The sequence below is a fragment of the Balaenoptera ricei genome, chromosome 14 (assembly GCF_028023285.1).
Source record: "Balaenoptera ricei isolate mBalRic1 chromosome 14, mBalRic1.hap2, whole genome shotgun sequence".
NCBI lineage: Eukaryota > Metazoa > Chordata > Mammalia > Artiodactyla > Balaenopteridae > Balaenoptera > Balaenoptera ricei.
The window spans coordinates 12,148,705-12,176,371 of record NC_082652.1 but is presented as its reverse complement, the minus strand read 5'-3'; the positions used below and the strand labels follow the sequence as shown (position 1 = coordinate 12,176,371).

Here is a 27,667-nt window from a genome sequence, read left to right as displayed (position 1 = left end):
GTGGATATTGCTGGGGTTGAGAAACCCTGGTCTCCCCCTTGCTGGGGTACTCACCAACGTGCTCTTAAGGTGGAGGGTGTCAGAGAGAACCACATCGGTCTCCCAGTTCTTGACCTTGAGGAAGCGAGGGCACTTGGAGGGGCTGCCATTCTTTATGGGAGACTGTTTTCCCGAGGCAGGGGGCTGGAGGAGAGAATAAAGATGAGATATTATGTATCTGAGGGCACTGGAAGATTGTTTCCACTGGGATGGGGAGAGGTGATGCTCTTCCTGGGATCTGTCGCCAGTCACCAACTGTCTGTGACTCTCTGGGATGGACACATACAAGGTAGCTGGGAACCTGGCCCCTCTTCCAAGGAGGCACCGTGGAAGAATGTTTCAGGTTCTATTCTGGGGAGAGGGGTCAGGAACTTAAAGGTGGTCTCTCTGGCGTCTAGCACAGGGTCTGGCACATAGCAGGGACTTAATGAAAGTTTGTGGAATGAATACGTGACTGAAAGAGCATTGTCAGTCTCTTCAAATGATAACAGCCCTCAGGGCGGAGGAATCAAACCTGAGGCTGGGTCAAGTGACTTGGATTTCTGGGCCTTCCTGCCATAGACCGAACTCACCATTTCGGGCAAGTACTGGGAAAACAAAAAGTTTATGTGAGAAAGGTTTAAAGCATAGACTACTTTCCCCCGATTTCAGGTTTCTGCTTTTCAAAAAGGCCAAACGTGTCCCTGCCTCAGGCCTTTGCACTTACTGTTCTCTCCATCTTGAATGTCTTCAGTGCTCCATTTACCTTCACCTCTGTGAGCAAACTGTCCAGTAGGTGAGCGGGGATAAGCCTGGGCTGACAAATGTTGGCCCATCCATTTTGAACTTCATCAATAAGGATCACATTCTGTCTTGGGTGTTTCTGAGTGGTCGTCTACCTGCCTGGGCAGAGGTGTGCTCGTGCATCAGACAACCATCAGCAACTCTAAGGGACAGGCAGAAGGCACCCCCTGATGCAACAACCGAGCAAGGGAGGGGAGAGGATGAGACAATGTTGCATCACTCAGGCCAAAGAGTAGAGCAGTGGGCAGTGACCTTGAGGCAGGGCATTCACACATTCAAATTGTATTTATTGAGCACCTACTATGTGCCAGACACTGTTAGGCACTGGGGACACTGAGGCGAACAAGGCAGTCCGGATCCTTGTCCTTCTGGAGCATCGTTTTGGGAGAAGCAGAGATAAATAAGTAAACTAATACGTGGATGATACAATTTCAGGTGGTGATAAGAATATAATATAGAGGGAGGTAATGGTGACAAAGTGGAGGGGAAAGAGGCAAGTGCAAAGACCCTGAGGTAAGGATGAGCTTGCTCAGTTCAAAGGACCAGCAAGGAGGCCAGTGTGGCTGGAGTGGATGAGTGAGGATGAGTACAAGGAGATGAAGTCAGAAAGGAGGCAGGGTCCACATCTCATCAGCTTGGAGGTGCTCAGGCTGGCAGGGAGCTGTGAATTAGGATTAAATCAGGTTAAGCCTAGGACAGAAATCACAGGGAACTCTGAAGGACAACTACTGAAAACCAGCATTCAATGAGCACTTGCTATGTTCCAAACAACATCATCCCCATTTTACAGATGAGGAAACTGAGGCACAGACAGGTTAACTAAGTTGCCTAAGACCACAGAGCTAGTAAGCTGGAGTCAGGAGTCAAAGCCTGGCAGTCTAGCCTTTGAAACCATGCCCTTAACTGTTTGACTATCCTGCCTCTTGACGATCATGCACAATTCACTCATTCATTCATTCATTCAACACATGTTTATTGAATATCTCCTATGTGCCAGGCAAGTCAGTAAGGGCCAGGGCTACAGTGACAAACATACAGATGTGATCTGTGCCCTCATGGAGTTCACAGTCCAATGGGGATGGTGATTTAATGAACCATTATAATTGAGTGAAGTGGATGCCATAACACGGGACGTTGGCAGTGTGTAGGGGGCTGTGGAAGCACACAGAAGAGGCGCCTGACCCAGAGTATTTGACTTCTAAGTCAAGACCCGAAGGATAAGTAGGTGTTAACCAGGCAAAGAAGTGGGAGCACAGTCTTGCCGGCAGAGAAGTGAGAGGCATAGCCACCTTTCCGGCCAAGGAAGAGGAGCTCTGTGCTAAAGCGTCCATGCTGCCATGTTGGAGTCTGGGGAACAGGAGGCAGGTGACAGCATGCCACTGCTAAAGATCTCGCCGGAACAGTGCAGGGAGCAATGGCAGAGAACAGAAGGAAGGTACTATGACGCGTGATCTTCCACACCTCCCTGCTCTGGCCGGACCCAGTCATCCCCAGTGGCTCCCATCTCAGTGTTGGGCACCACCATCCATCCACCACCTGCGCATATGCCACAGGGAGGAGCTTCCTGGGCGTCATCCTCTTTATCTCCCACACCCAATCCATCCCTGACTCCCATCCATTTTAGCCTTCTAAATAACTCTAGAATCCATTTGGTCCCCTTTCTCTCCATCTACTGGCCAGCACCCTGTCCAAGCCTCCATCATCTTCCATTGGGGTGATTGCAACAGCCTCCTAAATGTTAGCCATTCTTCATCACTATTGGTGTCATTATTCTGCTACTAGTAAAACTTGTAGCCCTGTTACAACGGCTACTGCTATAAGCGTTACTACTGTACCGCCACCCGGGCAGCAGGAGAATGATATGGGTGAATTCCCTAACAGGGAATAGGCAGAGTCCCTATTTGCCCTTCTATCCTGCTAAACTCTTAAGTTATTTTACTAATGTCCCCACGTGAAGCCACGTCCAAACTCCACTCCCTTGGACGGCCTGTCCAGACAACCTCAACTTCTCTATTTCAGATTCTGTTTCCACTCTTGTGTCTTCCAGCAGATGTCCAGGCGATGGAGGTCACCTCTGGGCAGGCCTTTGTGGTGACAAATTCCTCTGATTGTGCCGACGACCTGCATCCTTGAGAAAATAAAATCCTACCTTGCCCACGTGGGAGGCACCCCAGCCGTCCTCCCTAGGCAGGGCGTCACTTAGCCCGTTTAGAAACTCTCTCTCTGAACACCCTGGAGGTTGAGGAGCAGCTGGAATCCCACAGTGGGGATAACAGACATGGTGTTGGCGGTGGGGTCGGGCCCAGGACCCGTGGAGGTGACAGGAGGGCAGGAGCGCGGGGAGCCTGATGAGGAGGGAGGAAGAGAGGGGTGGGGCGTGGCCGGTGGGCAGGCAGCCGGCAGCAATCATTGGCAGGGCGGAGGGAGTGAGATAACAGGCAGTAAAAGAGGCCATGCGCTGAGGGTCCAGATGTGCGAGGGGTGGTCATTGCGAGACAAGTAATTGGGGGCCCAGGTGCGAGGTGTGCCATTCTGCACCCCAGGCTGTGTGAACTGCCCACTGGAAACCAGGCATTAGGAGGCCTCTGGCAGGGCTGTTGTACTTGGGTTTTGATGTTTTAATTAGCCAGCAGTCATATTAGCTGACTCAGGAGGGGACAAATGGGGAGATTAATATAGCAGTCAGGGGCCTGCATGGGGGATGCAAATGACTTTTCTGAGTGGGGACCTAAGCTAAAAATTCAGATTAGTGGCACTTGTGGGTTGTTAAGCTGGGAATGGGGCACAAGTGGACTTTGGGCTGCGGCTGTGTGTGTTTGTTTCTGGATTTGCATCTGGGGTAGACAATGGAAGCTTTTCAGGTCGCGGGAGACACTGACTCGATTTCAGTGGGTTCAGGCTCCTCGATGCCTGTTCCTAAATTTGCAAAGGAGGCTCTGAGCTCCTGGGCATTTCAAAGGCTTTGTCAACACCTCTTTGCTTGGGGAGCCTGCAGAGAGGCCCTGAGGAAATGGAAGGAAATGATCTCGCAACCCAAGAGGAGACAGCAGGTGAGGTCATGTCAGCCTAGGGTCCTGAGCCAGGAATTCAGCTTGTAGGAGCCCCGGCACCCTCATTCCTTGCCCCTTTCCTTCCCTCCCTGCTTTCTCTCTTTCAACAAATACACACTGAATACGTACTGTGTGCCAGGGACTTGTGTTCTAGGCCCTACAGTGATCCCCATTCTCTTGGGAGAAGCATCTTCTAGCTGCATGCTCTGAAGCAGGGGTTTGCAAACTGTGGCCCCGTGGGCCAAATTTGGTCTACCATCTATTTTGGTACAGCCCATGGACTAAGAATGGTCTTCCCATTTTAAACTTGTTGAATAAAAAAGTCAAAAGAAGGATAATGTGCCATGACAGGTGAAAGTTACATGAAGTTTGAATTTCAGTGTCTGTGAATAAAGTTTTATTGGCACACAGCCAACCTTGTTTGTTTCCATCTTGTCTACGGCTGCTTTTGCAATACAAGGGCAGAGTGGGGAAGTTGTGATGGAGACTAAGATGGGATGGCCCACAAAGCCAAAAATATTTCCTATCCTCTTCTTTACAGAAAAAGTTTGCAGACTCCTGATTTGAAGGATTAAATTCCGGTGGCTGAAAGGTAACCTATCTTACTTATGTCTCCATTCACTTAAACATTGCTGAGTCAGAGATCACTCCTGATCATTCTTTAAAACAGTGCCCCATCCTTGTTACTCTCTGCCCCTTTATCATGCTTTATTTTTATTCATAGCACTTATCACTGCCTGTAGTTTGTGAGTGTATATGTATTTGCACATGAATGTACGTAGTTATACCTCTTTCTCTTATATAGATTTACATATATCTTTATAGATGTTTAGATATAGATACAGTTTTTTGCCTACTCACCATCCACTTTGCTCTTTTGCCAGTCTCTAGACCGGTGCCCAGCACACACTACGTGTTCAACAACATGTTCATCTGAGGTCTGCTATGGACTGAATTGTATCCTCTCGAATTCATATGTTGAAGCTCTCATTCCCATTGTGACATATTTGGAGATAGGGCTTTTAGAAGGTACTTAAGGTTAAATGAGGTTATAAGGGCAGGACCCTAATCTGATAGGATTAGTGGTCTCATAAGAAGAGGAAGAGAGATCGCTCTCTCTCTCTTTCCCTGTGTGCACAGGCTGTGTAAGGTGGGTGTCTGCAAGACAGGAAGAGAGCCCTCACCAAACGCTACCATGCTGGCACCACCCTCCAGAACTGTGAGAAATAACTTTCTGTTGTTTAAGCTGCTGAGTCTGTGGTTGTTGTTTTGGCAGCTTGAGCTATTTAATATAAGGTCTAAATGCATTTCAAATTGTAAAGCAATTATACTCCAATAAAGATGTTTAAATAAATAAATAAATGCAGTTCAAAATTGTGGAGTTCCTTAAATGCTAAGCCAAAGATTTGGGCCTTGATTTAGTAGACAGTGGAGAAGCTGCCTTATGGAGGGGGTGGCATTATCGAAGCTGAATTTTAGGAAATATGTGACTGCTGGGACTACAGGAGGGAGAGGGTGAAGGCTCAGAGACCCAGGGGGGCGCTGCTGCACCAGTGCAGGGGAGGGGCCAGGAGGGTGCAAAATACAGTTGCAGGAGCAGACGACAGGAAGGGAGGAGATGGGAGCTGGCGTGCCAGAAGCAGGACAAGAGCCTTGTAGCATGAGAGGATGGGAGGGAAAAGAACAAAGTCAACAATGACTTGGAGGCTTCCGGTCTAGGTAAGTGGGAGGATGTGAGCCTTTTAGCAGACGTTGGGAAGTAAGGAGTGGGAGTGGGTGGGAACGTGGAGGGAGGATTTTAAGGCAGGAAGATAGACGTTAGACATCAGAATCTGGCAGATCTAGAAATAGAGGCCGGGCACCCTGCCCTCCTCCGATCGTGGGCTGTCACAGCCAGGAGCCTCACAGTGAAACCGGGACAAGAGCTTGACAGCAGGGAGGGGGGTGCCTGCCAGACACAGAACATATTAGGAACAGTTAGGAGTTGAACTGTGTTCTCCCAATTCATACCTTGATGCCCTAACCCCAGGACCTCAAAATGTGACCTTATTTGGAGTCTTTAAAGAGGTAATTAAGTTAAAATGAGGTCATTAAGGTGGCCTTACTCCAATATGACTGGTGACCTTACAAAAAGGGGAAATTAGGAGGCAGACACGTATACAGGGAGAACGCCGTGTGAACACGAAGACCGTCATCTACAAGCCAAGGACAGGGGCCTGGAGCAGCTCCTTCCCTCACAGCCCTCAGAAGGAACTAACCCCGTAGCCACCTTGATCTCAGACTTCTGGTTTCCAGATTCTGAGATAATAAATTCCTGTTGTTTAAGCCACCCAGTTTGTGGTGCTTCCTCCTGAAAACAGCTCTAGGAAACGAATCTAGGAGCTGAGGCCCAAACCTGTACAAAGCAAGTAAGTTCTCGTTCTTTCACCGTTGGTGTCAGGGCCAGCTCCGCCCTCACAGGCCTGCAGCAACTTGCCCTGCTTGGCTTGCTCTAAAATGAGGGCAGCACGCTGGGGCTGAGCCGGGCAGCGGGCCATCCGAACCAGGGCCTGGACGCCACACCCCAGGCGGCACTGTTCCGATCTGTGGGTACCACCGCTCAGAGCAGCAAGTATAACCCGGTTGGGAGCTGTGGCAGCTCAGTTTCTAGAACCACGGGCCCGCAAACCAGCAGGTACGCACCCATCCGTGCAATTTAAAAATTGCTACTTATAAAACTTAACCAACAGTGTTAAGTACCTTGGAGTATAATTTCCTTGTAGCGTATTCAAAGCATGATTTCTAAAGTGATTCATTCTTTATAATAACTCCACAGAAGCTTGAAATGGCTTATTCTTTCCCCACTCTCTCTCTTTCCCCCGATTCAATGGTCCGTGTTCTGTAGTTTGTGGAGGTTGATTACGGAAGGGGCTGCTTGGAAGTCACTCTTGTCACAGTTTGGGTTCACAGACAAGGGCCTCTGGAGGTGAGGGTTTGTCTCTGTTTTTGTTTTTGGGCCTGCAGCGCTGCATGTGGGATCTTAGTTCCCCGACCAGGGATTGAACCCGCGCCTCCTGCAGTGGAATCAGGGAGTCCTAACCATTGGACCGCCAGGGAAGTCCCAAGGGGTTTTGAAGTTAGCTTGCTGTTGCTTTCTCCAAATGAGGTGATGTTTGTAGTCACGATGATCTCACAAGATGATCAGGATATTAGACAACTTTAAACTTGGTCCCATTGCCAGACCAGAATGTACATGTGCGCTATGAATTAATTTTGAGAAATCCTGTAATTATCTTGTGGTCCATTCCTATTATATTGCATTGTACTGTGTGTGTTTATTAAAAGCGTTAACTTGCTAAATGTAAATATTTAAAATGCACAACAAGCTTGGTGATCATGTTTTGGACTTTTTACCTTTTAAACATCCTGGGACCCTCAGAAAATCGAAGTGGGGTGGGGCTCTGGGGACTTCCGAGAATCTCCGTGTGAAGGTGGCTTTGGCTGCTGATACCCATTTGTAAATAGAGGAGGAAGAAATGACTTTGACCCAACTCGGTCTATCTGGGGAAAGAATCTGAATACAGTTTGATGCAATAAATGAGCATACAGAGTGGAGTCACTGATTCCTGAGCTAGGACGTCATTGTCCTACACGGACAACACTCAAACAGCTTGCATTGAATATATTCACTATTAAAACAAACAGCTAACAAAATACGTGCAGGGTTTCCCTGTTGGCACAGTGGTTGGGAATCTACCTGCCAATGCAGGGGACATGGGTTCGAGCCCTGGTCCAGGAAGATCCCACATGCTGTGGAGCAAGTAAGCCCGGGCGCCACAACTACTGAGCCCGCAAGCCACAACTACTGAGCCTGCAAGTCACAACTACTGAAGCCTGCGTGCCTAGAGCCCGTGCTCCACAAGAGAAGCCACCGCAATGAGAAGCCTGCACTTCGCAACGAAGAGTAGCCCCCGCTCGCCGCAACTAGGGAAAGCCCGCGCGCAGCAACGAAGACCCAACACAGCCAAAAATAAATAAATAAATAAATTTATTTATTTATTTTAAAAAAATGTGGAAATTCCAGCAGGGCTGAACCTGAACACCCGTCAATATAGGCCCCACTTCCTGGTTCCACCCTGGCTCAGACCACCTACAGCAGCAGGTCATAGAAGGCTGGTCCCTTGACTAAGTGACCTAGGAAGACCCTGGAGGTCACTGAGCAGGTGATGGTCTGGGTGGAGGGATGTGAAACATCAGCAAGATTTGGATTCTGCCACCACTGGGAACTGAGGGACTCTGTTCAGTATAAATTCCTGGAAAGCATCCTTTGCTCCCTGTTTGAGGGCGATCCAGGAACCCCTGGTGACTCGAGGAAGTGGGACGGGGGTATTGAACATGCTTTAGGGAAAATCCAACCTGAGTGTCTCACTTTGGTCGTGAGCCAGATCAAGGCAAAGGATACCTGGCCCGATAGAGTTGGGGGCAGAAATGGGTCTAATTGCAACTTATATTACATTAGGGATTTGGGGGCACTTTCCCACAGAGAGAAACTAACCTCAAAACATAAGAGGTTTCTCAAGTGCTTAGAGACAGGCTTAGGGAACGGAGTAATCAACAGGCCCCCCAGGAAGGTACCCTGAATGCAGCCAGTGGAATCTGCTAGAGCCAGCCAGGTGGGCTCTGCGGGGAACATCTGCTCATGAGTCTACGAAACCGCAACTATCACAGTGTGATAACTGCTGTGTGTGTGTCTGTGTCTGGAGCTTGTCTTGAGAGTGGTTGTTTCTGGAGGTTGAGGCAAATACTCGGGAAAAGATGACGTCTAGGCTCTGAACTCAAGGGCTGTGATCATTTCAATTTCATTTCGAGTGACATTCAGTAAATGCCTATTCTGTGCCTCACCCAGGCTAGGCCACTGCATATCCACTGGTTCATGGACTCCTCATGGTAACCCACTTTTCAGATGAGGAAATGGAGGCTCTGAGAAGTAAACTGACTATCCCCAAATTAACAACTGATAGGCCACAGAGCTGGGCCTGGAATCCAGGCCCTCGAAGTTTCCTTTTTTTCCATCTAGGTCTTATTGCTCCCTGCTCTGTGTATTCCTAGAGCTTGGCCCCAGGAGGTAAATGCCGTACACAACATTGATTTGAACGATTGACAAGGATGACGATGTCGTCGTAAAGGGAAAGAGATGCGGCTTTGTCACCAAGACTCAGTGGGTGGTCGCTTTCCCTTTCTGGGCCACAAGGGTGTCATCTGCAAAATGGGGACAGGGCTTCTTGCCCTATCTGCCTCACATTAGCAATATAATCACTAGCAATACATCTTTACCTAAATTAGCAATATGATGCCTAGATCAGCAATATAATAATTAGCCGAATCACAACAACAACAATAATAATAACACTAATGAACTTTTTTGGAGCATTTATTCTGTGCCAGGCCTTGTAGAGTTAAGAGTGGCTCTAGGGCTCCATGGCCTGGGTTCAAGTCCCATCTTGCCCACTTACTAGTCAAGTGACCTTCTTCAAGCTATTCAACCCTTTGGGCCTCAGTTTATTCATCTGTAAAATGGGAACGATAACAGTACTCCATTCGGTTGGGCTGGGGATTAAATGAGACTGTGGACCTAAAGTGCTTGGCACAGTGCCTGCCTCCGCTCAACAAATGTTAGCTTTTATCGTGACAGCAGATGCTATCATTTCATACAGTATCCCATTTCTTCCTCCCCACTACTCCACGAGCCCATAAGCCACTATGAGCCTCAGCGCAGATGCTACTCAGTTGTCTGACCACGGTCACCAGGAGGAGGAAGCCAAACGTAGGCTGACCCCATAGCTGAGCTCTTGAGCCCAGTGCTGTGCATGAGTCCAGGGATTAGAATGACCACACCCCCTGCAGGGTGGTATCGTTATCAGCGTTACTGTTATTTTTATCCCGACATCCTTACGTGCAGTGAGTCAGGGCTGACTTAGAAGCTTTCCCTGCAGCACGCTGGGCTGTCGTTGAGAGGCAGAGGGCTGTGCTGGCTTGCCTTCATCCCAGCCTGGCTGGGTCTGGCGGCCCCTTTTGGTCATCAGCAAAGCCAGCAGCAGCTGGCCGGTTGGGGTGTTTACTCCCAGAGGGGCCCTGGACACCTCTGAAGATTGAGGGCCCATAAGCACTCCCCTTTTGCCTTATAATTTGGAGCTGTGCAGAGAGGCTGGGGTGATGCTGACACTTACCTGGAAATAGGGAAAAGCTTCTCAGCGGATTTTGACATTTTGAAAGCTAGCAAGTCCTATGTCCCCAGGGGTGAGGAAATGCCAGGTTCTTGACGAGGTGGTGGGGATGGGGTGGGGAGGGAGATTTCATAATAAGAATCATCTCTCTGACTACCTTGTTGCCTTTGTCAGTAAGTAAGAGGCCGGAGAGAGGGGCAGCGGGCTGAATAAGAAGGAAGAAACCCAAATGGAAATGCCACTTCCCCCAGGCACAGGACCCCCCTTGCACCCACTAAGGATTGGATGGATGCTTAATTAGTATCTGAAAATAGACGTTCTGCTCCCAAGCAGGGCACGGTTCTACCCCTACCCCTTAGGAAAGCAAATCAGGCAGGCGAGAAAAATAGATGCTTAATAAGAAGGGAAGCAGAGAAGGGCTTGTTTCAAATCCTAAAGTTTTGCGGGGAGAATGGACAAACAGCACTTTCTCATGTCCTTAATCTAGGGTAGCATTTCCACTTAGGAGGGTTATTATGTAAGGGGCTTTTAGAAAGTGTCAAAACTCAATATGTGTCTCAGGTGGTATTAGCATCAAAGACAACCTCAGCAATCAAATAATAATCCTTAGCAAGAAAAAGAAACATAGTTTATCAGCCATCGCTGTTCCTTTTAAAACTGTAATGCTTTTCCCCACTTTCTTCTAGGCAAACTCCTACATGATCATCAAAACCCAGATCAAATGTCACCTCTTCCAGTAAACCTGTCCTGATACTGCCTGAGGTATTTATGTTCCCACAGTGTCTTGTGTCCCTCTCTATTTTAGGATTAATTGCACTATCCATGCATCTGTCTCCCCACATTCACCCGTGAAGGTCTCAAGGGCAGGGAGGGCGATGCTTGCTCACCTTTGCTTCCACCCCAAGCTGCGCAGGTGGCAGGTATTGGGTGACTATTTTTTGTGTGATGGGTGAACAGATTCATTCCATCCACCAGCCCAGGCCAGATACAATTTGCAAGGGGATGTTAAAGATAAGCATCACAGAGTCATTCACACACTGTGTCCTAGTGACCAGGGACTTGAGTCTCACTGCCTCTACCCATTACTGACCCAAACTATTAGCAAGAGAAATAACCACTAGGTAAAGACTAACATCTCAGCCTTCTGAGGCTAATTTAAGAGAAGTTGCCTCTATGGCTCGATTTTCCTTGAGTCTGGACAAACAAGAGTATCAAAGAGGATAGGACAGACCACACTATTCCTTCAGGGACCTAACAGTCGTCTGAGTCAGGAAGTTCTTTCTCATGTCTAGCCTGCATCTGCCCTGCTTCACCTGGGCTCTGTTGCCTTTTGCCCAGTCCTTGGGGAAAAGGCAGACCAGCTGCTCCTCCACCAGCTCCTGTCTCTTCGCGACTCAGGAGGGCAGGTAGTGGCTGGATCTCTCTTTGTGTTATTAATAATGCTACCCCCTCCACCGATGCCTAAAAAAGCAGCAAATGTGGGTTACAACTGGGAGGAAGGAAGCTGATTGCAGGAGCTCCAGGTAAAGTGGTTTTGAGCAGGTAGAGAAGAGGCTAAGCATAGAAGCTGGTCTTTCAGGTCAGAAAGAAACACGTTGGGTTCTCTGTTAATTTGCTCAGCCTGGGAAACATTTCTGAGCCCTGTGGCTGTGAGGGTGTCTAGCAGGAGGTAGCTGGGCTGTTTCTTTAGCACTGGGACTCCAATATAACTGAGTGCTTGGGTCTCCAGCTCTTTTCAGCTCTATTTCTGAGAGGCATTTGCAAAATTGAGTCTTAGACAACAGAGCCCGGATAATCGCACAGGTCAGTGATTTTGAACCTTTTTTGGGTCACGGACTACAGTGAGGACTTGATAATGATAAAGGAGTGAGTGTAAATCCAAGCACTGCTGGTCTGTATGTCATGCTTCCAGGAGCTCCCATGTCTAAAACTGTTTGGCCGTCTTAACCTCAGGAAGACTGTCTTTTCCCCTTTCTCCAGCACCCTTTCTCCTCCAAGGAAATGGAATTTCCATTTTAGAGGAGGCCTTAAGGCAGGTTCCCAGCACCTCCCCCTGATTGCTATAGACTGAATGTTCATGTCCACCACAAATTCATCTGTTGAAACCCAACCTCTATGTGATGGTTTTGGAGGCGGGGCCTTTGGGAGGTGATGAGGTCATGAGGGTGGAGCCCTCATGAATGGAATTAGTGCCCTTCTGAAAGAAACCCCAGAGAGGTCCCTTGCCCCTTCTGCCATGTGAGGACACAGACATAGACGGATGTCTATCAACCAAGAAGCAGGCCTGCACTAGACGTTGAATCTGCCAGTGACTTGATCTTGGATTTCTCAGCCTCCAAAACTGTGGGAAATAAATTTCTGTTGTTTATAAGCCACCCAGTCTACGGTATTCTGTTATAGCAGCCCAAATGGACTAAGATACTGATCATTTCATCATGATGCTTTGCAAAGAAGGCCTCTGTTCCTATTAATCTCCCTGTCCTGTCCCCAGTATTGAACTCTACTCCTCTGGCTTGAAGTTCAAGTTTATGTTTTTCAAGCTGTCACTGTCTAACCAATATGGACCCTCTGAAAGGAAATAGCCATAATCGTGCTATCACTCAGATTTCAGCAGGACTTTAAGGGTCTTTCTGGTGGGGTCAAGGCCTCCTCTGCTTCTTCCCTCTACCCCAGATCTCAGGGGTTACTGCAGACCAGCAATCCCAAACTCTGATACATAGAGGGGGCAGGTAGGTAAGGCAAATAAGTAAAGGGTAATCTCAAGACAGAACACTTGGTTGCATATTAAACACATAAGAATATTCTTCATTCTCACAAACATGAAATCTTTCACATCTTTCCTGAAATGTGTGAACCTCTTGGTCAATCTCTACTTGCCACTTGTAATAAAGACATGGATACGAAAAGATTTAACTTTCATCCTAACTATTATAAGAAAACCAGCAGCACTAATGTTATGATAAATGACAATGAACAGTTGGCAGTAATGAGAGGGGCACAATAGAGAGTGGTGGGGATTGTGACAAACTGGAGAGCCCACACCCTGTGTAGTGGGGACAGCTGTTACTCAGTCCAGGCAGATTACTGCCCCATAAGAATATAGGCTCAATGTAGTCAGACTGTCCACATTTGTAAGAGAAGTTGTAAATGTGATAATTACATGAAAATTTGAAACATTGGCAATAAACTCAAAGTACAAACATAAATTGTCAATTAGGACAATATAGTACAAACTTAACAAATCATGTCTACAGCCTGGATCTGGCCTGAGGCTATGTCTTTCTGTCCTTTGTCTTGGGAGGGTTTGCATTATGGCAACACCCTTTCCTTTCAGTTAAGAAAGAAAATGTAAAGAAAATTTAAGCTCTATTTGTTCATTTAATCATTAATGGATAATAATAGTCCTTACACTCACAGTATGGCCTGGATTTTTGAGGACAGCATAATAGAAGGCTACAATTGTGCTTGTCCACCAAACATTCCCAGGTGTCCCTGCAAGAGGGGGCGTGCTTGGTTGGTGGCATCATGGGTCTGACCTACTGTGGAATCCCTGATGTCTTTATCTTCCCGGCCAACCATCGGCAGCTAAAGAAAGCAATTCCCACTGAGGCTCTGGAATGTCTCATCCTCCCCTGTGAAGCTACTTAGACAGGCTATGAGTCATTGCTTATGTGGGCTAGTGGTGAAAAGTGTCGTCCATAGATTAAACATTGAAAGAAAGAGCTTGGCAACCTGGCCTGTGCCATCCAGGGCTTGGGACAGGTAGAGGGAAGGAAGAGGATGACCTGCTGAGTGGCCATTCCACCCATACTTTGCTCTGGTGCAGGGAAGGGGTGGGAAATTCACATGCCAGGGTTGCTCTGGTCTGGTCTGTTACCTGCCTGGGCAGGTGAGAAAAAGTGTCTGCTAATCTCTAGCCAGATCTAGCCACTCTCACCATATTGACTCAGCTGTTAAAACATTTCTCAGAAAATTGGCAGAGACTGAAGAGTTTGATAACACACCAAGCTGGCGAGGCTGTGGGGAAACAGTCATTCGCCTGCTTAGCAGGTGGGAATGGTGCAACCTCTGTGGTGAGCAGTTCGGCCATTTCTGCCCAAGTCACAAATGTATATGACCTTTGAGTCAACAATTCTGCTACTAGGAATTTATTCTTTTGATAAGCCCACCCATCTGTCAATGAGGTATTTGCACAATGTCATGCATTATAGCAATGTCATGGCAAAATATTGGCGATGGACCACGTGTCCACTTTGGAGGACTGGCTCAATAAACATGGTAGAGCAATATAATGGAATATTATGCAGCCATGAAAAAAGAACCAGGACTCTTTACCTACTAATGAGGACTAATCTCCAAGATACGTTGAAAAGTGAAAGAACAAGGCACAAAACAATACAGCCATATGTTGGAGATACTGTGGGTTCATTTCCAGACCAATAATAATACAGCAAATACAAAAATAAAGTACGTGACACTAATTTTTTGGTTTCCCAGTGCATACAAATGCTATATGTACTATACTACTATACTGTAGCCCACTAAGTGTGCAATACCTTGTGTCTTAAAAAATGTACATAATTTAAATTAAAAATAATGTTACTGGAAAAATGGCACCAATAGACTTGCTCAGTGCAGGGTTGCCACAAACCTTCAATTTGTAAAAACAAACAAACAAAAAAAGCAATGAAACAAGGTCTGCCTGTATGATGTGCTCTCCTTTGTGTCAAAAACGTGAAAATAGCTCTCTGCACATGGCCCTGGGCTGCCATCTTGGATTGCAGTGTCGTTCGACCCACTTCTGCACACGGCCCGCCTGAGCTGAGGTGCTGGCGGAAGCCATTCCGCACTAGGAACTCCGGTCAGAAGAGCTGGGTGTGAGGCCTCTGCACGTGGCCCCCTGTGAGCAAGTGAAACCCAACTAAGCACAAAGGGGAAAAAAAAGCCATCTCAGAGCTGTGACTATTTTCAAGACTACTGTATTTCTCAGTGGAACACTGCCTTTGGGGCGAAACAAGGAAGAAGCAGGTGATTCTAATGTGCAGCACAGAAGGAGAGCCACTGCAGGCCAGCTTCTCCAACTCTGAAGGCACTCCAACCGTGTGGCTCACAGGGTCTTGGTGCTCCGGCCGGGTGTCAGGCCTGAGCCTCTGAGGTAGGAGAGCAGAGTTCAGGACACTGGACCACCAGAGACCTCCCGGCCCCACGTAATATCAATCGACAAGAGCTCTCCCAGAGATCTCTGTCTCAACGCTAAGACCCAGCTCCACTCAACGGCCAGCAAGCTCCAGTGCTGGACGTCCCATGCCAAACAACTAGCAAGACAGAAACACAACCCCACCCATTAGCAGAGAGGCTGCCTAAAATCATACTAAGTTCACAGACACCCCAAAACACACCACTGGACGCAGTCCTGCCCACCAGAAAGACAAGATCCAGCCTCATCCACCAGAACACAGGCACAAGTCCCCTCTACCAGGAGGGCTACACAACCCACTGAACCAAACTTACCCACTGGGGGCAGACACCAAAAACAACGGGAACTATAAACCTGCAGCCTGTGAAAAGGAGACCCCAAACACAGTGAGTTAAGCAAAATGAGAAGACAAAGAAATACTCAGCAGATGAAGGAGCAAGGTAAAAACCCACCAGACCAAACAAATGAAGAGGAAATAGGCAGTCTACCTGAAAAAGAACTCAGAGTAATGACAGTAAAGATGATCCAAAATCTTGGAAATAGAATGGAGAAAATACAAGAAACATTTAACAAGGATCTAGAAGAACTAAAGAGCAAACGAACAATGATGAACAACACAATAAATGAAATTAAAAATTCTCTAGAAGGAATCAGTAGCAGAATAACTGAGGCAGAAGAATAGATAAGTGACCTGGAAGATAAAATAGTGGAAATAACTACTGCAGAGCAGAATAAAGAAAAAAGAATGAAAAGAATTGAGGACGGTCTCAGAGACCTCTGGGACAACATTAAATGTACCAACATTCGAATTATAGGGGTCCCAGAAGAAGAAGAGAAAAAGAAAGGGACTGAGAAAATATTTGAAGAGATTATAGTTGAAAACTTCCCTAATATGGGAAAGGAAATAGTCAATCAAGTCCAGGAAGTGCAGAGAGTCCCATACAGGATAAACCCAAGGAGAAACACGCCAAGACACATATTAATCAAATTATCAAAAATTAAATACAAAGAAAAAATATTAAAAGCAGCAAGGGGAAAGCAACAAATAACATACAAGGGAAACCCCATAAGGTTAACAGCTGATCTTTCAGCAGAAACTCTGCAAGCCAGAAGGCAGTGGCAGGACATATTTAAAGTGATGAAAGGGAAGAACCTACAACCAAGATTACTCTACCCAGCAAGGATCTCATTCAGATTTGACAGAGAAATTAAAATCTTTACAGACAAGCAAAAGCTAAGAGAATTCAGCACCACCAAACCAGCTTTACAACAAACGCTAAAGGAACTTCTCTAGGCAGGAAACACAAGAGAAGGAAAAGACCTACAATAACAAACCCAAAACAATTAAGAAAATGGTAATAGGAACATACATATCGATAACTACCTTAAATGTAAATGGATTAAATGCTCCCACCAAAAGATACAGACTGGCTGAATGGATACAAAAACAAGACCTCCCGTATATATTCTGTCTACAAGAGACCCACTTAAGACCTAGGGACACATACAGACTGAAAGTGAGGGGATGGAAAAAGATATTCCATGCAAATGGAAATCAAAAGAAAGCTGGAGTAGCAATTCTCATATCACAGAAAATAGACTTTAAAATAAAGACTATTACAAGAGACAGAGAAGGACACTACATAATGATCAAGGGATCAATTCAAGAAGAAGATATGACAATTGTAAATATTTATGCACCCAACATAGGAGCACCTCAATACATAAGGCAAACGCTAACAGCCGTATAAGGGGAAATCAACAGTAACACAATAATAGTAGGGGACTTTAACACCCCACTTTCACCAATGGACTGATCAACTAAAAGGAAAATAAATAAGGAAACACAAGCTTTAAATGATACATTAAACAAGATGGACTTAATTGATATTCATAGGACATTCCATCCAAAAACAACAGAATACACTTTCTTCTCAAGTGCTCATGGAACATTCTCCGGGATAGATCATATCTTGGGTCACAAATCAAGCCTTGGTAAATTTAGGAAAACTGAAATCATATCAAGTATCTTTTCCGACCACAACGCTATGAGACTAGATATCAATTACAGGAAAAAAACTGTAAAAAATGCAAACACATGGAGGCTAAACAATATGCTACTAAGTAACCAAGAGATCACTGAAGAAATCAAACAGGAAATCAGAAAATACCTAGAAACAAATGACAATGAAAACACGACAATCCAAAACCTATGGGATGCAGCAAAAGCAGTTCTAACAGGGAACTTTATAGCAATACAATCCTACCTCAAGAAACAAGAAAAATCTCAAATAAACAACCTAAGCTTACACCTAAAGCAATTAGATGGAGCAAAGGGAACCCTCTTGCACTGTTGGTGGGAATGTAAATTGATACAGCCACTATGGAGAACAGTTTGGAGGTTCCTTAAAAAACTAAAAATAGAACTACCATGACACAGCAATCCCATTACTGGGCATATACCCTGAGAAAACCATAATTCAAAAAGAGTCATGTGCCACACAATGTTCTTTGCAGCTCTATTTACAATAGCCAGGACATGGAAGCAACCTAAGTGTCCATCGACAAATGAATGGATAAAGATGTGGCACATATATACAATGGAATATTACTCAGCCATAAAAAGAAATGAAATTGAATTATTTGTAGTGAGGTGGATGGACCTAGAGAGTGTCATACAGAGTGAAGTAAGTCAGAAAGAGAAAAACAAATACCGTATGCTAACACATACATATAGAATCTAAAAAAAAAAAAAAAAAAAAGGTTCTGAAGAACCTAGGGGCAGGACAGGAATAGAGACTCAGATGTAGAGAGTGGACATGAGGACACGGGGAAGGGGAAGGGTAAGCTGGGACAAAGTGAGAGAGTGGCATGGACATATATACACTACCAAATGTAAAATAGATAGCTAGTGGGAAGCAGCCACATAGCATAGGGAGATCAACTCAGTGCTTTGTGACCACATAGAGGGATGGGATAGGGAGGGTGGGAGTGAGGCACAAGAGGGAGGAGATATGGGGATATATGTATACATATAGGTGATTCACTTTGTTATACAGCAGAAACTAACACACCACTGTAAAGCAATTATACTCCAATAAAGATGTTAAAAAAAAAAAGCAATGAGAGAAAGAAGAACAAAAAGCCCCCAAAGTTAGCAGAAGGAAAGAAATCATAAAGATCTGATCAGAAATAAATGAAAAAGGATAAGGAACCAAGAAGGCGGAGTAGAAGGACGTGCTCTCACTCCCTCTTGTGAGAATGACAGAGCCACGGCTAGCTGCTGGACAGTCATTGATAGGAGGACACTGGAGCTCACCAGAAAGGGTACCCCACATCCAAAAACAAAGGAGAAGCCACAATGAGATGGTAGGAGGGGAACAATCACAGTAAAATCAAATCCCATAACTGCTGGGTGGGTGACTCACAGACTGGAGAACACTTATACCACAGAAGTCCACCCACTAGAGTGAAGGTTCTGAGCCCCACGTCAGATCCTCAACAAAACACTAGCAAACAGAATCCAACAACACATTAAAAGGATCATGCACCATGATCAAGTGGGATTTATCCCAGGGATGCAAGGATTCTTCAATATATGCAAATCAATCAATGTGATACACCATATTAACAAATGGAAGAAGAAAAACCATATGATCATCTCAATAGCTGCAGAAAAAGCTTTTGACAAAATTCAACACCCATTTATGATAAAAACTCTCCAGAAAGTGGGCATAGAGGGAACCTACCTCAACATAATAAAGGCCATATACGACAAACCCACAGCAAACATCATTCTCAATGGTGAAAAACTGAAAGCATTTCCTCTAAGATCAGGAACAAGATAAGGATGTCCACTCTCACCACTATTATTCAACATTGTTTTGGAAGTCCTAGCCATGGCAATCAGAGAAGAAAAAGACATAAAAGGAATGCAAATTGGAAAAGAAGAAGTAAAACTGTCACTGTTTACAGATGACATGATACTATACATAGAGAATCCTAAAAATGCCACCAGAAAACTACTAGAGCTAATCAATGAATTTGGTAAAGTTGCTGGATACAAAATTAATGCATAGAAATCTCTTGCATTCCTATACACTAATGATGAAAAGTCTGAAAGAGAAATTAAGGAAACACTCCCATTTACCATTGCAACAAAAAGAATAAAATACCTAGGAATAAACCTACCTAGGGAGACAAAAGAGCTGTATGCAGAAAACTATAAGACACTGATGAAAGAAATGAAAGATGACACCAACAGATGGAGAGATATACCATGTTCTTGGATTGGAAGAATCAATATTGTGAAAATGAGTATACTACCCAAAGCAATCTACAAATTCAATGCAATCTCTATCAAATTACCAATGGCATTTTTTACAGAACTAGAACAAAAAATCTTAAAATTTGTATGGAGACACAAAAGACCTGAATAGCCAAAGCAGTCTTGAGGGAAAAAAACGGAGCTGGAGGAATCAGACTCCCTGACTTCAGACTATACTACAAAGCTACAGTAACCAAGACAATATGGTACTGGCACAAAAACAGAAACACAGATCAATGGAACAAGATAGAAAGCCCAGAGATAAACCCACACACCTATGGTCAACTAATCTATGACAAAGGAGGCAAGGATATACAATGGAGAAAAGACAGTCTCTTCAATAAGTGGTGCTGGGAAAACTGGACAGCTACACGTAAAAGAATAAAATTAGAACACTCCCTAACACCAAACACAAAAATAAACTCAAAATGGATTAGAGACCTAAATGTAAGACCGGACACTATAAAACTCTTAGAGGAAAACAGAGGCAGAACACTCTATGACATAAATTATAGCAAGATCCTTTTTTGACCTACCTCCTAGAGAAATGGAAATAAAAACAAAAATAAACAAATGGGACCTAATGAAATTTAAAAGCTTTTGCACAGCAAAGGAAACCATAAACAAGATGAAAAGACAAGTCTCAGAATGGGAGAAAATATTTGCAAATGAAGAAACGGACAAAGGATTAATCTCCAAAATATACAAGCAGCTCATGCAGCTCAATATCAAAAAAACAAACAACTCAATCCAAAAATGGGCAGAAGACCTAAATAGACATTTCTCCAAAGAAGATATACAGATTGCCAACAAACACATAAAAGGATGCTCAACATCACTAATCATTAGATAAATGCAAATCAAAACTACAATGAGGTATCACCTCATACCCGTCAGAATGGCCATCATCCAAAATCTACAAACAATAAATGCTGGAGAGGGTGTGGAGAAAAGGGAACCCTCTTGCACTGTTTGTGGGAATGTAAATTGATACAGCCACTATGGAGAACAGTACGGAGGTTCCTTAAAAAACTAAAAATAGAACTACCATACCACCCAGCAATCCCACTACTGGGCTTATACCCTGAGAAAACCATAATTCAAAAAGATACATGTACCACAATGTTTACTGCAGCACTATTTACAATAGCCAGGACATGGAAGCAACCTAAATGTCCATCATCGGATGAATGGATAAAGAAGATGTGGCACATATATACAATGGAATATTACTCAGCCATAAAAAGAAACGAAATTGAGTTATTTGTAGTGAGGTGGATGGTCCTAGAGTCTGTCATACAGAGTGAAGTAAGTCAGAAAGAGAAAAACAAATACCGTATGCTAACACATATATATGGAATCTAAAAAAAAAAAAAGGTTCTGAAGAACCTAGGGGCAGGACAGGAATAAAGACACAGACGTACAGATGTAGAGAATGGACTTGAGGACACGGGGAGGGGGAAGGGTAAGCTGAGACGAAGTGAGAGAGTGGCACTGACATATATACACTTCCAAATGTAAAATAGATAGGTAGTGGGAAACAGCCGCATAGCACAGGGAGATCAGTTCGGTGCTTTGTGACCACCTAGAGGGGTGGGATAGGGAGGGTGGGAGGGAGATGCAAGAGGGAGGGGATATGGGGATACAGGTATACCTATAGCTGATTCAATTTGCTATACAGCAGCAACTAACACAACAATGTAAAGCAATTATACTCCAATAAAGATGTTAAAAAAAAGTGAAAATAATGTTTGTGTATTTGTTTGTCTATACATAAAATATTGCTACAAGGACCCCTAAAATGATGATCGATGAACGCTGCTCGCCTCTGGGGAGGGAAACTGTGTGGCTGGGAAGACGGGAGAGAGAAAAAGTTTTTACCATGTGTCGTTTATATCTTTTAAATTTAGAACCATGTGAATGTCTTTCCTGGTAGAAACAGAAGGAAAATTTGAAAACTAGCAAGCTCTCAAAGTAAACTCAACCATATCAAAGCCAAAATCCATAGCCCAGGATAAGCACTCCTGGCCTCAGCTCCCCACCCCAGCTATCCAGCTACACTGGCTGGTTTCCTCCCCCACGTGGTTTGGGATTTGTCTCCCCAAGAGGATTCAGGGAGCCGTGGAGTGTGGGTGCCAGGCTGGCGCCACCACTTACCTGCTCCTTCTCTGAATACGGGTTGTTGAGGACGACTGGCATGTTGCCCTTCCCCCACAGGTCATTGAAGACTCGGTCGTTCTCCACACCGAGGGGCAGCGGTTTGTGTGATTTGCCATCCAGATCTCTGAAAGGCAAGGCAGGGGACGTGAGGAAGACACGACGTCTGGAGTGACAGGCTGGTCAGCCTGCTCTGAAAGTTCTGAGTCAGTGCAGAACCTTCAGGGTTCACCCACCTGACTCTACGCGGAGACGGGGAGCTTTGGACCTGCAGACTGCTGCTTCGTAGGATCAAGCGTGAAGGTGAGCTCATCCAACTTGGCACTGATGGCTGGCACATACCCATTTTGTGGACATCGTTTTAGGATGACCACGACAAAGATTTTGTTCTTCCCTCCCTCTTCCCTCATTTCCTCATCTAGGAACACAGGGGGCCCCTCTCCTAGCAGAATTCTATGCAGAACCCCTGGGCAGCTTAACATCCCTGAAACTTAATGATAGAAGACACAGGAAGCAAGAGGGATAGGGTTGGAAACCAGTCCTGCGGGCCAAGGTGATGAGTCATACAAACGCCATCTAGAGCATTGATCACAAGACTAGTGATACCAGCCCAGGATCAACAGGAATGATTCTGAAAATAAGGGGAACATAGCAACAGAAATAATAATACTATCAATAATGACAGCGTTTATTAAGTACTTACTATGTGTCAAGCACTTTACATATGTTTTAGTGAATTTAGTCCTTGGGACAACCGTATGAGGTAGGTATGAATGTTAATCACTATTTTACAGATGGCATAAGTGAGACAGAAGCTCAAGGTCACAGTATTCCAGCCTACTCTCCACATTTATTCTGAAGTGGAGGCTCACTAATACCATCACTAATCACCATCGTCACCACCACCATCACCATCACCACCACCACCATCATCCTTATGATTGTCATCACCAGCACCATCGTAATCATCACCATCCAACTTCTCCCTATCAGCATAACCCTGTCACCATAGCCATCACCACCATCCCCATCAGCACCAGTATCATTAGCCTCATCATCACCAACGCTATTGCCAAAATCATTCTCATCCTTCTCATCATCACCTTCATCAAATCAGAATCTTCATCATCATCATCAGCCTCTTACATCATCACCATCATCATCATCTTCATTACCACCATCATCTTTCTCACAGTCATTATCAGATGAGGAAACTGAGGCTCAGAGAGTTTAAATCACTAGCCTAAGTCTCACAGCTAGGGATGATGGAGTTGGGATTCAAACCCAGGCTTGTTCCTGACTCTGGAGGTTGACTTCTTAACAATGAAGCTTTCCTGGCTCTCTGCCCTTGAACTCTGATAGGTTCAAGAAGAGGCTATCTTGGCTAGATTCCACAGGCTGACCATCCTCAGAGATGGAGAGAAGTCATGGCTGAAATGGGACTGACTTTGCATCAAAACCCAGACCTCCCAATCAGTCCTGCCTCATCTCTGTTCTCCTGCCCTCTGAGCACTGCCCTCCTGCTTCCTAACGATCTGCCTCTTTTTAACCCTCCCATCCAGTTTCACTCTATGGTATCTGTCTGTTCCCCAGCTTTGGGTGATGTGGCTTGCTCCGTGGTCCATCTCAGTTTTGGTCCCACGTGTCGAGGCTGGCCGTATCCAGCCTTCTGTTCTATGTTCCCAGCTTTGGGGACTCCTGGTCCTGGCTTCATAATCTCCTCCAAACCCCAATCTGGTGCTGACAGTCATTTGGGATGAATCAGAAGCCAAGGCCCAAGCTCTGAGTACAAGGCCGTAAGTGGCCCCTCTGGCTGCTCACAAGGAGGGGGGGCTAACCAGAACCCCCTCCTTGCTTTGTTTCACAGCATTCTGGTGGCCCACGTCAAAGCCACTTCTGCTCCCCTTGCTTGGAGAGGTCTGCAATTGTCAGAGGGAACATTCTGTTTTACCCTCTTTAAAATGTCACCAAAACACACCAGGAGTGGTTCTTGATTACAGACATTTCCCAAGTCAATGGTTTACCTACATGGTGATAAACAGAGGAATTGTCTGCTGAGATGGCTGCTCTAAATGTCACTCCAGTCCCTCTCAGCTCTAAAACTCCTGATCCCAGGATATCACATGACCATAAATGGGGATTCAGCAGAGAAGAGAAGAGGTTAGTACTGTTAGAGTGTCCGTAATGTAGCAGGTGCCAGCACAGAAGTTATTTCATTTAATCTCAACAGACATTAAAAGCCCTATTTTACAGATGTAAAAACTGAGCTCAGAGAGGTTATGTAAATTTCCCAAGGTCCAGCAGTAAGCACACAGCAGAGCTGGGATTTGAAACTAGGTCTAACTGATGCTCGGCTCAGATCCTTCTTTTTTTTTTAAACAGAGACAGGAAAAAAGAGTCAGGATGCTTACGCTAAGCCAGAGGCGAAAGAGCAAGGAATCCAACATCTCTCACTGAATGAGGTCAGTTTACAAAAATTACAGGGTTAAAATTACCTAGGCAACTCTGAAACCGCTCACATGGCTTGTCTTGTGTGAATCTGCAGGGAGAATTACTTTTAGCAACCTTTTTTTTTTTTTAAAGCCTTTAACACCTTTGTTGAAATAATGCATTTGAAGTGTTCTGTCAACACAAACTTATTTAAGAGTCCTACGATGAGCAGGGGAAGAATATTTTTAACATGGGACCATAGGGAACACCCATTAGCGCCTGACGTGGAGCTATTTTGCTTCCTGCACCCGGGGACAAAATCAGAAGTAGAGTTAGGTACATTCTCAGCTCCCACCCCCACCCCAAGTCTGTCAGTGATAACCAGGTCTGAGGGGAATGAATATATGGTTTATGGCCATGAATTTGTTCAGCCTGGGAGGTATCTTCTTGCTGGGTTCGTATGGGCCGTTCAGCCTACTGGTTAAGACATGGGCTGTGGATTGGGTAGAGCTGGATTCAACTCTTAGCTTCGCTGGTCATAAGCTGTGTGACTTTGGATATTTTCGATACTTAACCTTTCTAATTCTCAGTATACTCATCTCCAAAATAGGGTTAATAATAATACCCAGTTCACGGGGTTACTGCAATGGTTAAATGAGGTAAAGCTTATGGTGCTTAGCCTGTGGCATCTGCTATTGCTTTGACTACTAATTTGCTTACAGGCTGATCAGACAGAAGCAGAGAAAGGAAAATGCTAGTTCTTTATAAAACAGTCCAGATTCCTCTAAGCCAGCACGGTCTAGGAGAACTTCCTGAGTCAATGGAAACATTCCGTGTCTGCCTGTGTTGTCGGTTTTTTAGCCTCGGCCCACATGAGGCAACTGAATACTTGAAATGTGCCTATTGTCACTGAGGAATTGCATTTTTAATTTTATTTCACTTTATAGCTAGCGGCATCGCATTGGGCAGTGCTGGCCGAAGGCTTAACGTCTCTAAAGACTGAAGACATATAAGGCTTCCACCTGAGAAAGGGGTGTCTTCCCTGGGGGCTTATGGGGGCCCAGGCAGGATGTCTGTACTCAGACCTTTCTTTTTTTTAAATTGAAGTATAGTTAATTTACAATGTTGTGTTAGTTTCAAGTGTACAGCAAAGGGATTCAGTTATACATACATATATTCTTTTTCGGATTCCTTTCCATTATAGGTTGTTACAAGATATTGAGTATAGTTCCCTGTGCTATATAGCAGGACCTTGTTTTTTACCTATTTTATATATAGTAGTGTGTATATGTTAATCCCAAACTCTTAATTTATCTCCCTTCTCCCACTGTCCCCTTTGGTAGCCATAAGTTTTTTTCTCTATGTCTGTGAGTCTATTTCTGGTTTGTAAATAAGTTCATTTGTATCATTTTTTTAGATTCCACATATAAGTGATATCATATGATATGTGTCTTTCTCTGTCTGACTTAACTTCAGTTAGTATGATAATCTCTAGGTCCATCCATGTTGCTGCAAATGGCACTATTTCATTCTTTTTTTATGGCTGAGTAATATTCCATTGAGTTACCGCATATCATGTCTGGTTCACAGAGCCCAGAAATTTGGGAATTCTCTGCTTCCTTTCTAGACTCACACCTCCCATCACCCTTAGCCCTGATCTCCACTCTCCTCTCTTCCCAGTGAGCACACTATGTCCACCCCTACATTTATCCTTGCCCTCCCCAGGATGTCCTTTCATTTCCCTCTGCTGCGAGCCAACTCCTATTCGCCCTTCAAGGCCCATTTCACATGCCACCTCTCCTGGGGGTTACACAAGGTCATGCTTGTAAAATGCCTAGTACATAGTCAGCACTAACCAAACATGAACTAAATTTATCTTTATTTACAGCTAAGGAAATTGAAGTCCAGAGAGATTAAGTAACTTGTCGAGATCACACCACCAGTGAGAAGTGGAGGAAGCTTGGAAATCAAATGTCTCCTCCTCGCTGTTCCCCCAGCTGAGACTCACTGTGAACAGGGCTTATGGGGAAGGGGAGCCATTTGACTGGACCTCACACTCGTGAAGAACCTCAAATCTAGATCGCAAATATCGCCCCCAAATGAGGCTGAGGTGGTGAATGTATTTATCAGCTAAATGCAATTTTGGTAACTCCAACGTATCATTGCTTCATTTAAGTAAACGCCCTGGGAGCCCACAGATGGAAGTGGATGGGGCCTGGCTTGACTTCTGAGAAGCCTGGATGGTGACTCTCCTTTGCCAGTACTCTTGAGGCTCCGTCTTGCCCAGCTGCCTGAGGGGTCTTGATTTAGATCAGGGTTTCTCAGCCTGGAGCTCTTGATATTTGGCGTCTGATAAATCTTTGTGGTGAGGGCTGTCCTGTGCATTGTAGGATGTTTAGCAGTATCCCTGGTCTCTCCCCACTAGATAGCAGTAACATCCCCCATCACCCCACCACCAGTTGTGACAACCAAAAATGTCTAGACATTGCCCAATGTCCCCGTGGGCAGGGGGAGAAATACACTCCTCCCTGTTGAGAAGCACAGCTTAGCTGCAGCCGAGGACCCCAATCCCATGCTTCCCAGCTCCTTCCATCCTTGCTCCACGCCCACCCAAGGGTCTATGAGGATTTATTTACTAGTTGTCCCTTGTTTCCAGATGGGACTGAGGAACCTGCCTTCACTAAGTGGCTGCCACGTACTCTCAGTGTCCTTACCCCCCTGGAAAGGCCACCCTCCAGTGGACTTGGCAATCTGGTAGACCAGCGAGGCCAGAGCCATCATGTGGTCATGTCTGGTGGTTCTCAAACTTCAGGGTGCATCAGAATCCATTGAAGGGCTTGTTAAAATTCCCCTGAGCCCACCCCCTGGAGAGTCTGAAATAGTGGGAAGCCTGAAATCTGCATTGTCAAAAGCACCCCACATCGGCCAAGGATACCCTTGAAGACCCGTTTCTCTTGGAGAGCTCTGAGCTAGACTCTTGTAGTGAGCCGCAAGGTCCCCTCCTGGTTAGAAATGTCACCCTCCCCCCAGCTCCTCTGCTGCCCCCCTTACCCTCCCCCCACAGGATCAGGTAGGATGCCCTCCCTCCTACCTGGTGAGCATTTTCTCTGCTCTTTGGCAAGGACTAAACTAAAGCCCTTTTCTTCCACTTGACTACCTGGATCATCATACTCAAGCCAAGAGTCGGTCTAGCATCTCTAAACCTTCTGAGGACCTTTGCCAGATCCTTCCAACCGAGGATCCCCTGATCTCTCATGCAGGGGGGATGGGGGTCCCGGGCCTGACTCCACAGGGAGTTTGCACGTATGCCGGTCGGCCCAGTGCTGACCACTAACCCACCCCGAGGACCCAGGATGGGGAGCAGGTGGGCCCGGCCTGTGTGCAGGGCGCAGCCTGGAGGTGGGGACGGCCTGCTCCGGCCCAAGCAGGCGAGGAGGCTGCCAAGGAGCAGCCGGCCCTGGCAGGAAGCCCTGCCCGCATC

The 27,667-nt window shown here is 45.6% G+C and overlaps 1 protein-coding gene across 3 annotated transcripts in view; it reads right to left on the bottom strand.

Moving 5' to 3' along the window:
* Positions 1–27,667, bottom strand: part of NOS1 (nitric oxide synthase 1) — a 189,486-nt gene that overhangs the window by 57,926 nt on the left and 103,893 nt on the right. For all 3 annotated transcript variants that reach the window (XM_059895723.1, XM_059895725.1, XM_059895724.1), the window contains exons 3-4: positions 21,757–21,883; positions 55–183 (exon numbers count right to left, since the gene is read on the bottom strand). In XM_059895723.1, coding sequence (XP_059751706.1) covers positions 55–183; positions 21,757–21,883 — 256 coding nt within the window. The remainder of the gene's footprint in view (positions 1–54; positions 184–21,756; positions 21,884–27,667) is intronic.